This window comes from Rhopalosiphum maidis, chromosome 2, assembly GCF_003676215.2.
Source record: "Rhopalosiphum maidis isolate BTI-1 chromosome 2, ASM367621v3, whole genome shotgun sequence".
Lineage (NCBI taxonomy): Eukaryota > Metazoa > Arthropoda > Insecta > Hemiptera > Aphididae > Rhopalosiphum > Rhopalosiphum maidis.
In genome coordinates, this window is record NC_040878.1 from 30679194 (window position 1) to 30694751 (window position 15558).

The window sequence follows — 15558 nt, forward strand, 5'->3', positions numbered from 1 at the left end:
TTTATGAAAACTATAAAACTTAGACTATTAAAAAATCATACTTTAAAATATTATATTGATAAAATATTTAAACTATAGATTTTTTATAATGAAACTATTAAAACCATTTTATCTCATTACAAAAATGTGTATGAAAGAAAAAAAAGAAGAAAACATTATTAAAACTAATACTCTATAAATTTAAAGTTAGTATTCTGACATTTTATAGGTCTTATTATTTTAAATTCTGAAAAAGTATAACTTTTAGTAACTCGAAAAAGTTTTTACAACATATTTGTTTTTCATATAATACGTTTGAAAGTTATTGAAATATTAATATTTAAATTTTAAAGTTAATATAGGTTATAATTGGGTAGAGAAAAGAAAACTTAGTCTAAGATCTTTTAAATAAAATAAAAGAATACTAAAATATTAGTTCACTCTATATGCTAGCAAATCTAACATTCAAATTGTAGTATTTAGAATATATAATATATTAATATATGAGAGTACTCTAATAGAAGTAATACATTTATCATTAATATTATTTTTAGTAAAATAAACCTAAAATTTGTTATTTTTTTACTTATAAAACATACGTTTAAACTAAAATGTTTTTAATTAATTTAACAAATTATTTGGATACAAAAAAAAAATTCAAGTGGTATTTGTTTCAGATACTATATAAATAAACTTCAATAAAGTAAACACTTAATAGATATTTATATAGAAATATAAAAAGTAGTATAAATTAAAATGGAAAAAAGGGGAAAGTAGGTAATTGCCGTTCTGGTGTGCAGTTATAGGATTTGTGTGTACCTCGTCATTCAGTAGGTCAATGTAATAAATTAATGTGTTTAGTTTGAATTTAATAATAAAGAATTACATACAAAAAATAATTTTAAGCAAAGATAGCTTATTATTAAATAAATATTTTGTTATTAATAATTATTACAGTTATTTTTTCACTATTTATTTTAATACGTGGTATGAATTATACTTAGGCAATAGCATAAAAATTAAATTAATTTTTTTTTAAATTTCATTCTCTATGTAAAATATAATAATATATGTAAAAGTTTCAAATTTACACTAAAAGTATTTTTGAATTACTAAAATATTACTAAGATCGTTATTTTTTGTTTAAATATTAAATTCCGTACACATTAGAATTTAGAATGTATATAAAAAAGTCAATTTACGACAAGGCTGATTTTATATGTAACATTATATTTAACTTTAAATCATAAAACTTGTACTTATATATTTTATGAATTTAATACAAAAATCTTTTAATAATTTATTTAATAAAATTCAATATAGAAAATATAATAAAATTATAAGATTCAGTTTTGAAGTATCCCGTTCATGTTAAGTCGTCAATAAATGAATAAGGAACTATAGAAACTTTTGGATTAGGCAAGTACTTCAATCTGAAAAAAATAACCTATTTAAATAAAATAAAAATGTATTATTTTAATTTTAAAACCAATAAATTATTATTGTTTTTCTTTTGATAAAAGATAAATTTAATATAAACTACCTAACTTAAAACAATAATAACTTGGTAATGGATAACAAAAGAAAATATTTTTTATTTAAAAAAAGAATACGCTGTAATTTAATATTGAAGTTGTTATTATTTTTATAGAAGATGTCTAAAAGATATAATTTGTTTTTAATGATAACATTGTTGGAACAGGTAATTAAATAAAATAAACACGAATGTTTAATTATTGCTACATAGAATTATTGTTATCACTAAAATTTCAATTGTTGATGTCATGACTTTAAAATTATAAAAAAACCATGTGGGGATTATTAAAGTAACAAACAAATAATAAGTAAACAAATTAACAAGTAGTATATTTCCAATATAATATGAAGCTGCAACTTATAAATACATACATTTAATTTATTTACAACATATTTTTGAGAACATTTTCGATTCAAAATTAAATTAATAATATTTGATAAGTTTAAAAAAATATTTAAACATATTAAAACATATTGAAAAAGTAATACATTTCTGGAAATATTTTCTGGTATGTTAAATTTAAAAATAATAAAAATGTAATCGTCAGTAATATTGTAGAGTAGTCGTAGGTTTCAATATCTTTAAATAATTTTGATTAAATCGATATAATTAAAAAAAAAAAAATAAGAACATGATTAAACCTGCATTGATTACCTAGTAAATACAACAATATAATCCATATTATTTTATTATATACTATACAAAAGTATATTTTTTATCTTAGTTCTTTAAACAATAAATACATAGTATAGATATAGATATATTATAACCATGAACATTTTGAAATTAGAACACAAAAATAAGGAGATACAAAAAAGTGATCTAAAAAGTTTTATTTAAACTTTGGTGAATACAGATTTCGTATACGATTCAAAGAAAAAAATCGGTTTCTTTCCTTAACTTTATTAATTATATTATATTTTTAAAACAAAAGTAAATTTCAAATAAATCGAGTTCGAAATTACCTAAAGACAATTGCACTGTAAAATCACGAAGAAATGTTTTATTATATAAATCGTGTTCAAAACTTTATGTACCAACGCTAACATTTTTTCAGACTAGCCAATTAAATTTAACTAACACACTGTGCAACTAGAGAATGTATTTTGAAAGTTGCACGCTGAAATCTTTTTTTAAATACATTTTTTTTTAGACCAGGTATTCTTTTTGTGTTATTGAAAATAGTGATCTCTATTCCTTGAGGCGTTTTGTTACATGCTGAAGGGTATAACAGTTTTCGGTTGGTGAAGGTATACTTGTGGTAAATTATGCAAGTTGAGTCTTTAAACTTTGTAAATCGGCTGTGACATGGCCTTGAAAAATTATAGTTTTGGATACTCATATCATATAAATGTTTATTGAACTATTGTATTAACTTTAAAGAAATCATATGGCTTTAAAATTTAAAATGTTTTTGAATCTCTCAAAGATAAATACCAAATCAATTTTCGATATAATAAAATATAATTTATGAATATTATTCTCTGGTTTTGGCTTGTTTTAAAATTAAATTCAGACCTTAGGTATTTTACCCAACTATATGCATTTATTATAAACTGACCGAACATTTTAAATATAATTTTATTCAAACAGTTCTTTTCATATTTTTATTTTATAGTTATGGTATTTACTGGAGAATTAACAGTTATAGGTATGTATTAAGTTAATACAATTCAATAGTTTCTTTTAAAAATTTAACCATTTGAAAAATTGGTTTATATCTACACGGAAATGACTAGTAATTAATATATTTAAAAAGAGGTATCATTTTAAAATTCTTTGAGGACACTTTTATTTTCATATTTAAGTAGAATTAGAAATTTTTTTACACAAAAAAATGCAGATAGAGTAGGCAGAGTATTTGCTTCCATAACCTGCGAAATATGGGGTAGATACTTTTTTAAATGGCATGTGACCAAAGTACTAAAACAGTATTTTTTAAATGAATGAAAAATATATCGTGGGGGCAATTGATATTTATAGCTTACTTATGTGACAAGAGTCATAAAATTATATTCTCTTCAATAAGTCCGTCTTTATAAAAAATATTTTTTTTATTTTTCAAAATCAAAAATATTGGAAAACTTATTTTTTCTAATAGAAGTAGTTATAATAATAATAATATTAATTATAAATATTTTTAAGACAATGGTATGAGCATTTATATTTTTGGGGGGCACATTTTATCAGCTGCATACCCTCAAATCAATGTCTGTGCACGCTTATTGTTTTACTCATAGGTACCTTTAAGTTGTTTACAGTGTAGGAAATTTCTTTGATTATTAAACTTTTACTAAATATATTTAAGAATATATAAAATGTATGTATTAAATTTAGGCAATTTAGCTAATCATCTAAGGAAACTCATATTTAGTTTTTTTTTAATTTTGTAATGTGTTTTATTTAACCGGATTACGCATGAAAAGCAAAAATACATATATTTTGTAAATGTCATAATCAAAATAAATGTACTGTTGATAACAATAACAATAATTAAACGATACATTTTAAATTATTTTTGTTTAGATTTTAAATAATAAAAACTAGTAGGTATTTCATTATTTTATGATGAGTAATATGATTTATTGTATACACATTTAAGCATCACGTAGATTCAAATAGTTAAAAAAAAAAAATATTTTAGTCGATTAAAATTTGTTAATAATACAATAACAGATTTAGTAGAATTTATTTTATATTATACTCAATGATAAAAAATACTAATAAAAATGTAGAAACTGCATGTAACAACGAATTATACCTAATATCTGTTATTGATAGTGAATAACGTAGTTAATTGTCTACAAATCATAAATAAAATGCATCATCGGTAAACTATATTTTTTTATTAATACGATTTCAAGAATAAGAGAAGTAATAACTTTTTTCACGAACCATACAAAGTCAAAAAACTACAAATCATGATAAAATTACATCAACCTTGATGTTTTTTTAGCAAACGTTGTGATTTGATGAAGATATGTGTGCTTTTTGATTAAGTAACCCGATTGTGTTATCCGCACTACACAATCAACTGAAAAAATAATTAAAATATATACAAGAGTTATTACCTGTACAGCAGGAACTTGTGAAATTAAACATTATATTGCCGTATATTTTTGGATTGCTTTGGCCAAGTTGGTTATTTGTATTTCCCGGGTTCATCACTTCGCAGAACGTTTTACAGTGCATCTCCGCTCATCAATGGAAAAACGTACTATGTGTTCGTGGTTCGTCGCAACGAAAGTCACGTGCCCTATGGTTAAGTCTTCAAAGGAAAACCGAGAATAAAACTTAATACCCCGTTCGGGGTTTTTGTATGGTATTGTTTTCGTATACGTATGCGGTAAGTCGACTATATACATAATATTATCAAAGTGTACAATGTCTACATATGTCGCGGGAGTTGGGCCGGAGCACAACTTTCCGTAAAAATAAACACCTATACTTATGGCATAATTGTGTATAAATAATATACAAACAATATTTATTTATTATAAATGTAGAACCTTGTCTTAAGATAATTGTATTTTAATCGCACCGGCGGTGCCTACGTATGAAAAAAAAAAAAAAAAAAAGTACAAAGAAAATAGTATTACGTGCGCACATTTTACAAAACGTTTATATTATTATGTGCTCTCGTCGTGTACCATATATTTCATATGTATGTAAATGATACCGCAGGCGCGCGCGCGCGTGTGTTTTAGCGCATACCACGTGTGCGGTATTGTTATCTCGAACCGGCGGTGATCTGTACAAGACGTCTATTCTTGTCCTCATTACTCCTTTCGATTTGCAATTACCTCTCCCCGTCCACACATACACACATACACACATACACACATATACACACACACACATACTATAGTGCCCCCCCCCATAAAAAAAAATACTATCGATTTATACAGATCAACAGACGACGACGGACGGCGACATCATCGTTGTCAATAATAATGCCGAAAATAATAAACAATATCGATATAATAACATAATATGTTGCGAGCGCGAAGTCACCGAGGGCTGTGTCCCGCCTCTCTTCTCGGTATTTACGTGACTGCTACTACGAGCATGGCTGCCGCGGCGATCAGCGCGTAGCCCATGTTCAGCAGTGGGTTCGTGTTGTTAGTCTGCTTGGACGACCCGTTTTCGGACAACACGCTGCTGGCCAATACTATGGCCGCTCCGCTTTTGGCACCACCTGTCGTCCTGGTCACGGCGTTCGTGTCCACCGAGCAGCCCTGGAGTCGGAAGAAATATAAAACAAAAACATAAACAACGAATCGTATCAAAACATTTGTGTTAAAAATAATTTTTTTTTTTGATTTCGTATCGGTTTTTTTCGAATAGCGATCATTTTTCCTGTTTTCTCCTAGACATTTTTCTTTCCAATCATTTTAAATGCATTAACCTTCATTAAAATTGTATATAAACATCGAGTTGGTTGGTGAACCAAAACCACTACACATTTTTTACAATGGAAACCTTTATTGAACTTACTTAATTTGTAACTGCGAGTGTATAGTATAGAATATAGATTATAGACTATTAAAGGTTTTATCAACAAGTAAAAATGAATGGTGTGGATGAATATCTCAATAAGGGAAAAATAAAAGGAGTTATAATTCTGTGTACTTTAAAGTTTTCCAAAACAAAATTATGTGTATCAATTCACTATTAACAAAATTAAAATGTATATAATTTTAAGTAGATCAAGTTTACAACATTACAGCATTAAGTATAGTTGAAAAAACTTCTTCACGGTTATTATGGTGGGTATAATTTTTTTTGAATGTCAACAAATAGCTTAAATGTCGTGTTCTATAGTTGAATAGTATTTAGAAAATGTTTATACTTTGTCAGCAAATGCAAAATATCGAATTTTAAATTTGTTTTTATTTTCTAAGTACATATTTATAAATAATATATGATTTTCAGGATTTAATCAGTAATTGACCAGTTGCTATATTATTTGAGCTTTAAATAATATAATATTATTGTTCTAATAATTTGGATATTAATATTTTCAAAACAGGAAATAAAAAAAAAGTTTACTGTTTAAAAAATGGTTTACTTAAAAAACAATTAGATAACTATAGTAACATAATATAAGGTAAGTACTAGGTAGTATAAAATATTATATACTATATGCCTACCTAAAATAAGTAAATACTTAAAGTATTTTAATAAAACACAAAATTCTCAAGGAGAGTAATCTATATTTGCATACTAGTAAATCATAATATAACTAAGCTTACTATTATTATTATTATGTATAATGTATATTAGACAGAAAATAGGTTGGCCTACCACAATTTACCGTTTTCTTGTATTAAAGTTAAGTGAGAGTACGTGATAACACGGCGGGCCGCCCTTTTATAGAACACAAAAATTAGAACAATTTATTGGACTCTCCAAACACCTAGTAAGAAACTACTGTTGGAGAATTACATGTATTTAATATAACAAAGCACTTACAATACAAGCCGTAACACAAATAAGACGTATAATTATTATTATTTTCAAGATGTATAATTTATAATTACTGGAGGTATTTAACTTAAGTTTTTTGTGGTGCATCCAAACGGTCGACCGAGTTAAATAGGTATATATTATTATAATATAGATACACCATTCGAATTGTTACAGTAATGAATAACATCCATCTATTTATGGTGAACTCTGAGCACCTTTTCAATTGAGGTTGAAATTTGAAATACGCACTATTTGTTTATTTGACCGTGTAGGTAGCTTATCCGTTTTAATATTCCACTACAGTGACCATTGGTCGAAATTTGTAAAACTTGAATACGTTTGTGTGATGCAGATTACGGTTCACATCATACTTGTAACGCATAAAATCATACTTAATCATCTAATGCAAGATAATTAGGTTCACGATTTTAATGTCGGATCTTGAATGATACTCGACAAGAGTACTAATTACATTGCTCACTATTATTATTATGCCTTTAAGTAGCAACGTTTTTGATTAGTTATTTCTTAACATAAAAAAAAAAAAAATTTAATAATGAATAATGAGTTTACTTTTAGTTTGTTGATAATAGGTATGTTAAACAACATACCTCCAGTAAATTTCGAAGCGATCATAATTATTATAATCACCTTTCTTGTTTGAAAACAATTGATCGCAGATCGATAGTAGCATAATATATTTTAATTTTTAAGTTATTTATAGATAGAATTTTCATTATTTATATTATTTTACTGATCGTAAATACCGATAATTGTTATTGCTTCTCAATACCACTAAAATAGCAAAATAAATAAATTATGTTTTAAAATTCGACAATATAAAATTTCCATCTAGTAGCGATACAATTATTTTATACTCGTACATAATTTTTTATTTAACTAGTTTATAGGTAGAATTTACTTATATTAATATAATTTGTATTTTGTATTTTCAAATGAATGTTATATTATATTCGATGTTATTCCAAACTTAGTTTTATTATAATATGACTAATAATAGAATAATTATGTTATGATTATTTTATTCCTTATTATGATGTTCCATTAAATAATAATTTATAATCTAAAAAATAAACTATTTATATCACCACGTAGATTTAAGTTCACATTATATTATATTTATATGCAAACTTGTAGCTAAGTCCTAAATCTACGTTTAATAAATTAGATAATATTGGAATATTTTAATTGTCGATAAATTAAACTTCACCGTATATTTCATTATTTCTCGATTGTTTTCTGATTAATGATTTTGAGTGCTACACTATAAAATCTTTAAGAGTTTTAATAGTTTGTACTCTGTAGTTACATATTATTTACTAAGTATGTAATATGTAAGAAATTTTTACAAACTATCTAATAAAAAGCAGACAAGTAGGCATCGCTTTATTATACAGTAGGTGTCGAGTGTACTGCATCATTGGGTATTGAGTAAGTCACTTAAATGGATGTGTTGAATTCAAACTCAACAATGAATCATATTATGAAAAACGGTTCTATGCGTAGATGGTCATCAGTCTTACTAATATTATTACTAAGTATATTTTATTATACATTTAATATTTATATTGTTATTGTAGTAATTTATTCTACTATTTGTAACAATACGTTAAATTAAATTAGTATTTATCGAAAATATCGCGTTTATAATAATAATATATATTTATACAATTTATTATTGTTAAGTAACTTTTTAATTTTTAGTCAATACTGAATATTGTAAAATGGTATTGTTAGTTGCGTAAATAGACAACAAATTAAAACCAATTTGTAAATTTTGAAGAGTTAATAGTGTATCGTAGAACATTATAATATAATATGTAAAAATTTTACTTTCAAGTCTCCACGATTAATGTTTTTAAACGATAACAAAATAACTATTATAGTTAATTTCGTTCAAACATCCAGTTTTGTCAACATTTGAACTTAAAATACTTATAATAATAAATTATGCTTTTAAATTACAATAAAAACAACTAATATGCAAAATGTAATTAATTTTTCAAGTTTTTTAACCAAATAAATGAAATGCTTATTGACTTATGCTAAAAAAAAAAAATAATTAAACATTCTTAATATTTTAAAATGAATCAATATAATATTATGTTATGAAATTTATACTATGGATATAAAATAGTGTACACACATTTGATAAACTGTCAAGTGTGTACGGTTATTCGTTTTTTATTGCAACACTATATCAAAATACATTTTATTAAAAACTAATTTTGTATACAAATTCCCATTTTCCCAACTATTTTGAAAACAACTAAAAAATTATTAATTTTCATCCTCCACATTACCAAATAGATTAATTTTCCTGTCAGAAAAGATATTGAAGTATTTTTTCAACTACAAACAGTATTCCCAGACATTTAATTTTTTTTTTTAAATCACACGTCATTAAAATCAATAGATTTTTTTTGCTCAGAATTAAGACTTAACACTAAAAATGTATAATTCATAAATAGATATTCTTAAATGGAAAGTTATAGAGAAAATAGTATTATAAATTATGATGACGTAGAACAATGCGATAACAATTATCATTAAGATTATATAAAGTACAATAGTTTAAATCATTAAGAGATAAATATTTTTAAAAAAAAATGATGTATACAACTCAATCGTATATTAAAAAAATAGAATATTCTATACTTAAGTCGTGAAAAAATAAAAACAAAACTAAATAAATACTATTATTATCAGCTGATTTTATCGTACAAATTATTCTGGTTCTGTATACAAGATTAAAAAAGATTACTTAACTTAATTGCTATCAATAATAAGATACTTTGATTTTATTTGCTTAAAATATAAATGTTCAAAAAAGTAAATGACTCTACATTTTTTATTACTGACATCGAGATCAGCATAACATTATAAACAACGTAAATAAAAATATTAAATTGATAAACAAAATATATAGATTTTATGTTTTCGTATATTTTGTAAATAGACTTAAAAAAAAAGTTATAAATATAGAAAAAAAAAAGTATCTACATAAAACGTACTCATAGTAAATTATAATATACGTAGACCACAGTTACCTTATTTACATTTTATGAAGCTTATTTTTTTGAAGAAAAATCGTTGTTCCTAACGCTTTTTTTTTTTGCTATTTCCTTGTATAAACTAGGAAAATAATTTTTTCATTCCAAAAGTATTAAAAATTACGATACTTCTGTGTTATATTATCATTATAAAGGGTAGAAATATAAATTAAGTGATAGTTCAACAAACACGATTAATGATGAAAAACTTTAAAACCTACGACAACAGCATAACAGCCAAATTTACAATAAATATCCATAAATACATAGTATATAATTATATTTAATACAATAAAATAATAATTGTTTTTACATTTTTTGATTCAAAAATAATTTTTGCCACCTTTTAGGCTTTAAGATGAGTGGTGATCTATTTTTAATATAATCACTGTAAACATGAATCCTATCAAACACGTATTGTACGACGATAAAATCTTTCGACAATACATTTTGTTACTATACTTTCTATAAATGCATTGCACTATAATTGTTATTATATTATAATAATTAAAAACCATGTGGTTAATACAATATAAGCTTTTGTATACTTATGATTTGTGTGCAGTTATTGAATAAGTATTGTCTCGATTACTTCGAAAAGCTTAAATCTACAGAGTTTAAAGTTTAAATAAATTAAGTAATGTGGAATTGGTGAAATTAATTTGGTTTTGTTAGATCTATAAGTATTATGTTGACTATATATTAAAGAAAGAAGAAATGTAAATTATTTACTTTCACTTGACATTTTTTATGGTAATGTATTGGTATTATATTATATTATGCACCTGAAATTTTTATAGTATGTACCTTATGTATCCGGGATTCAGATATTGATTCAAAAATAACAAAGTTAAATATTACCATTCATTAAGTCAAATTATGACATCTAATTATTATCTTGATATTTACCGTTAAGTTGTAAAAATCTTGTTTTATTAAACTGGAAATCAAAAATGTCAACAATTTTATCTAACGTACAAGGAACGAATGAATTGATTGTTTGAATAACTTGATCGATTTCATAATAATCGATCGATAACGAATTAGATGAGAAGGATTACGTAAATAATAAATATTCGCTGTACACTTTGTAAAATACCCATTAAAATAACAATGATGATTGGAGGAATAATAATAAACAAAAATTGTATATTAATAACGACTTAATCAAATTGGTGACATCTACTCCCTGATGTATAATATCGAATACTCAGGTGGTCCATCAATCACACATTATGTGTTACACGTGCCTTATATAAAAAACTATATAATACATATGTGACTAGTGGAAACTTCTTTATTTGGCTTAATGTGCATTATACGTGCGTGGTGTCTGAGTAACTGAGCGTGTAAACACGTTGGCTTTTTTCCCCCTTATATTTTCTCTTTCGCTTGTCATCAACAGTTGATATATTAAAATAATAAAATGTATTGAATCTTAAATAACTAAAAAACCCACTGGTGTGTAATTTCATTTATCATCGCAACGAATAATAATATAATATTGCCATGTCGCAACACAGTCAATAATAATATGATATACTGATTTTGTTTGATCCACTAACATTATAACAAATATAATTTTTAAAACTTTGATTGTTTTGAAATCAATGGAACCCAATGAATGGAACTTGCAATGTTCGTAATTGCCGGTAAAGTTTAAACACAATATAATAGTTCTTATAAGTTTATTATACAATTATTTTAATTAAATGTTAAAATCTAATAATTTCTATTTTTAATATTATCTTAAATGATATTTTTTAATAAACGGTAGAAAATATGTAATAAAAATACTATATAGTACCTACGTATAAAATTAATTACATTGATGAATGTTGCTCAATCGATATTTTTGTAATTTTTCTTTTTCATTGCTTACTTATAAAAAGGTATTAGTTTTGTAGAATTTGACAGTTTAAATTGTTAATAATAATTCCTATAGAAATTATTCAACGGATCAAAATTGTACAGCGAAATAAGGTGAAAAGATTATAATTTTATTTGCAACTATTAGGCAATAATTTGCTTTACTTCTAATAAGTGTATAATGTGATATACTATATAGTTAATGAACCCGATTTGAAGGGTCGAATACATACTTTTGTAATACCTATGGGTAATTGGTATTAATTCATCAAAGCTAACTTGGTGTGTACATTTTAGATTTAAAGTTTAAATCAATTGAATAGTATTTAACTTTTATCGGTGATAAAAAAAATCGTTCTAATTTACCAATATTTTATATAAGGTAACCAATAATTACCAAACCGATAAAAATTTAAGCAATCATTAAAATATTATTTATCTCTGTAGTTTGGTAGTGGCGTATATTGGTATTTTTTTTAGGAGAGAGATATCCAATTTTTATAGTAAACATTTATTTATTTTACAGACATATTCATGTGCAGTAATATTTAATATATTTAATGTTAAACTTTAAATTATTATATTTATGTGTAAAAATATTTCATAAATTGTTTAGATAACGTTATTGTGTAGCTTTTATTTTAAATAGTCATCTTCGTTCTTAGTTGTATAATAAATCAATAGCTAATCCAAGCATAATAACTAATAAAAGAATACATTTTTCGTTTCATATCCGTTAAACATTTAAATGATTCATATATTTTAAGAATACATAAAATGTTTTATATTATTTTATCACGATATTTGTGTGTACTGTATGTATGTCTGTAGTAATATGCACGGTGATACTACGTTGGCAGTAAAAATAAATATATATTATATCCATACAAATTATTACATTATTTACATAAAAAATAAACCAAAGGTACTGTAAGATAGCAGGCCCACACAAAGTTTTATCGATTTAAATAAATACATGTTTCGAAGGCAATAAAACAAAATCCTAATCTCATTTTGAGTACCTACCTATGTGAATGTTTAAGAATAAAATAATTTAAATTTTGTATATATAAAATATAGTTTTTTGTATAGAAAAAAATATATATTGTTTTACTTAGTGATTTTCAGTTTAAAATATAAATATAGATACTCAATTCATGGCACGTATTTTACTTTATTTAATTTAGAAAATCGAGAATCCAATTATAAGTAATAAGTAATGATAATATTTTTCAATCATTCATAGGCAAAAAAATGGTTAATTTCTTAATTTTTCGGGATTATTGAATAAACTTTTTTTTTTTTGGTTTTTTGGGTTGGTTGTTTATTATCAGCAGATCAAGTAATAAAAATGTATGACAAATATTCATATTGAACTTGTAATTTGTATATCAATAAAAATTATTACTTATTTTAATTCAGACAGCTTATAAAATGTATATTTTTTTATTAAGCTTCAACGCCTCCAATAACATGTAATATATATATATATATTTATAAGTTAACACAACTTTTTATTTCATGGTTGTGTTTATACTACAAGAAAGTATTTTAAAATATTCGTTCAAGACATAAGAAGTTTTCTTAAATAATTCAATGACGTAACTATACCTATGTATTTTAATAATATTTATTTTGTAATGCTTATTACAAATTTTATTTCCCCGATAAATCTTTGTAAAAATAAAAAATAATGTTCGAAATTATTATACTCATATCATGATAAATATGCAGCATTACTAAAGTTGTAATAACACATAAATTATAATTACTCGATTTTATTATGCCAAATCTGTGATAGAGAGGTACTTATAATGAGTCTACTAATGTTTATTGATCTTTCACGTCACAATTTAAAAATATACTTAGTTTTTTTTTGAAAGAAATTACGATGTATATTTAAAAGTTTTACTGTTATTTTAAAAATGTTTATTAATTTTAGATTCTGAACAGAGAGTTGAATGTATTGATTTTACAACGGTATTTTATTTTGTGTCTGTATCTACTATAAGTAGTTGAAAACAATGCTAAAATGCTTAACTTTGAAGTTGGTTTCTGGTAACAAATTTAATGTAGTTAGTGCTTTGAAGTGTCATAAGTAAAAGATGCTCAGTAATTTTTAAACTATCCTAGAAAATAAATAAAAAATTAAAGAAAAATAGGAACTTTTACATTCTCCAGTTTTTGGTAAAATCAATTTTTTTTTTTCAAAAACAAATAAAATAATAACTGCAGATATTAGAAATTGTTTGTAAATATTTATGTTTTACTTCTTACACATGGTTTAATTTAAATATTTTAACCCTTTTAAAGCAATTTATAAGTATGAGAAATTTTTAATTGTTCATTTTGTTGAAAAAAAAAACAAAAAAAAATTGTTCTTAAATCTGTATAAAAATATTAAAAATATTTTTTTTTATACATAATATATGCATTTAAAGTTCAAATTTATACAAAATACAAGTATTTTGTAGTAAAAAATACATAACATTTTCTGCATTTTCAATTCTTATAGTTTAGGTTCGAAAATTTAATATAATGAGCATATTCACACTGTTTTACGGCAAGGTGGTGATATTAACTCAAAAGTTAATAACAATAATTTAATATAGTACAAATATATATACCTATATATATATATTGATTATTATATTAATTAAATACTAATAATAAATTATGGATTTTTTTTTTTGAAAAAAATAAATAAACCCACTGTAGTACTATACAACTATTAATAACATACATTATTAATTTATTATAGTAGCAATATAAATATTAAATATATCATAAAATATACTTAGTAATATAGGGTGACAGACTAAAATAGCTGAGAATAGTTTTTCAAAGATTCATCATTAAATTTAAATTTGGATACAGATTACATAACTTACTCGATGCTAAGGTGTACCTATAATACAGGCACCTACTGCCAACTAAAATAGATACTCAAAAAGCGGAATGTAGGTAACCAATAAACAGTATACTGATACCGGTTACCTACTTTCCTCCTTGTTAAGTATTTATTGCATTCAATGTTGATTGTTTATAATTATTGCTGGTCTAATATATTTCATTTTAAATCTTTGTGTTGAAAACGTTTTAAAAAAAAAAATGAGGAATGTTAGATTTTTACTGTAGAAAAATTCTGAAATAACTTTTTTGTTAAAATTCTTAGAACATCAGCATAATTTCTAGTTTTTCAAGTTTCAATATACAACAGTTTTTATTTTGACGGAAGTTACTTTACTTACAACACGTTTATAAGCAGGTACTATAATAATATTTATGGGTTGAATAATTTATGTAATATCATAAACAGATCGCGTATCTGTTATAATATTATTATAAAGGTATCGTGTAACAGTTTGCGTACTGTAATACCAAGAACAACACTTAGATATCCGACGAATGCGCTTTTCTGTCTGACCGGTTAAAGCGTCTTCGAAATAATATCTCTGGACACAGGGTATTAACACTAAAAATATTTCTAAATACAATTATAATTTATCAACAAAAGGTTAACTCACGCCATGAAGGTATACTTAATGTAATATGCACGATAAAAAGTTTATTCACACCACGCAGTAACAGACACATATATAAAATCTACTGTGGATGCTGTTTGTG

The 15558-nt window shown here is 24.2% G+C and overlaps 1 protein-coding gene across 2 annotated transcripts in view; it reads right to left on the minus strand.

The window, feature by feature from the left end:
- Positions 1-5124: 5124 nt before the first annotated feature.
- LOC113553033 (alkaline phosphatase-like) overlaps positions 5125-15558 on the minus strand; it is a 212595-nt gene continuing 202161 nt past the window's right edge. For both annotated transcript variants that reach the window (XM_026956150.1, XM_026956149.1), the window contains exon 9: positions 5125-5754. In XM_026956150.1, the coding sequence (XP_026811951.1) occupies positions 5563-5754 (192 nt within the window). In that variant the 3' untranslated portion in view covers positions 5125-5562. The remainder of the gene's footprint in view (positions 5755-15558) is intronic.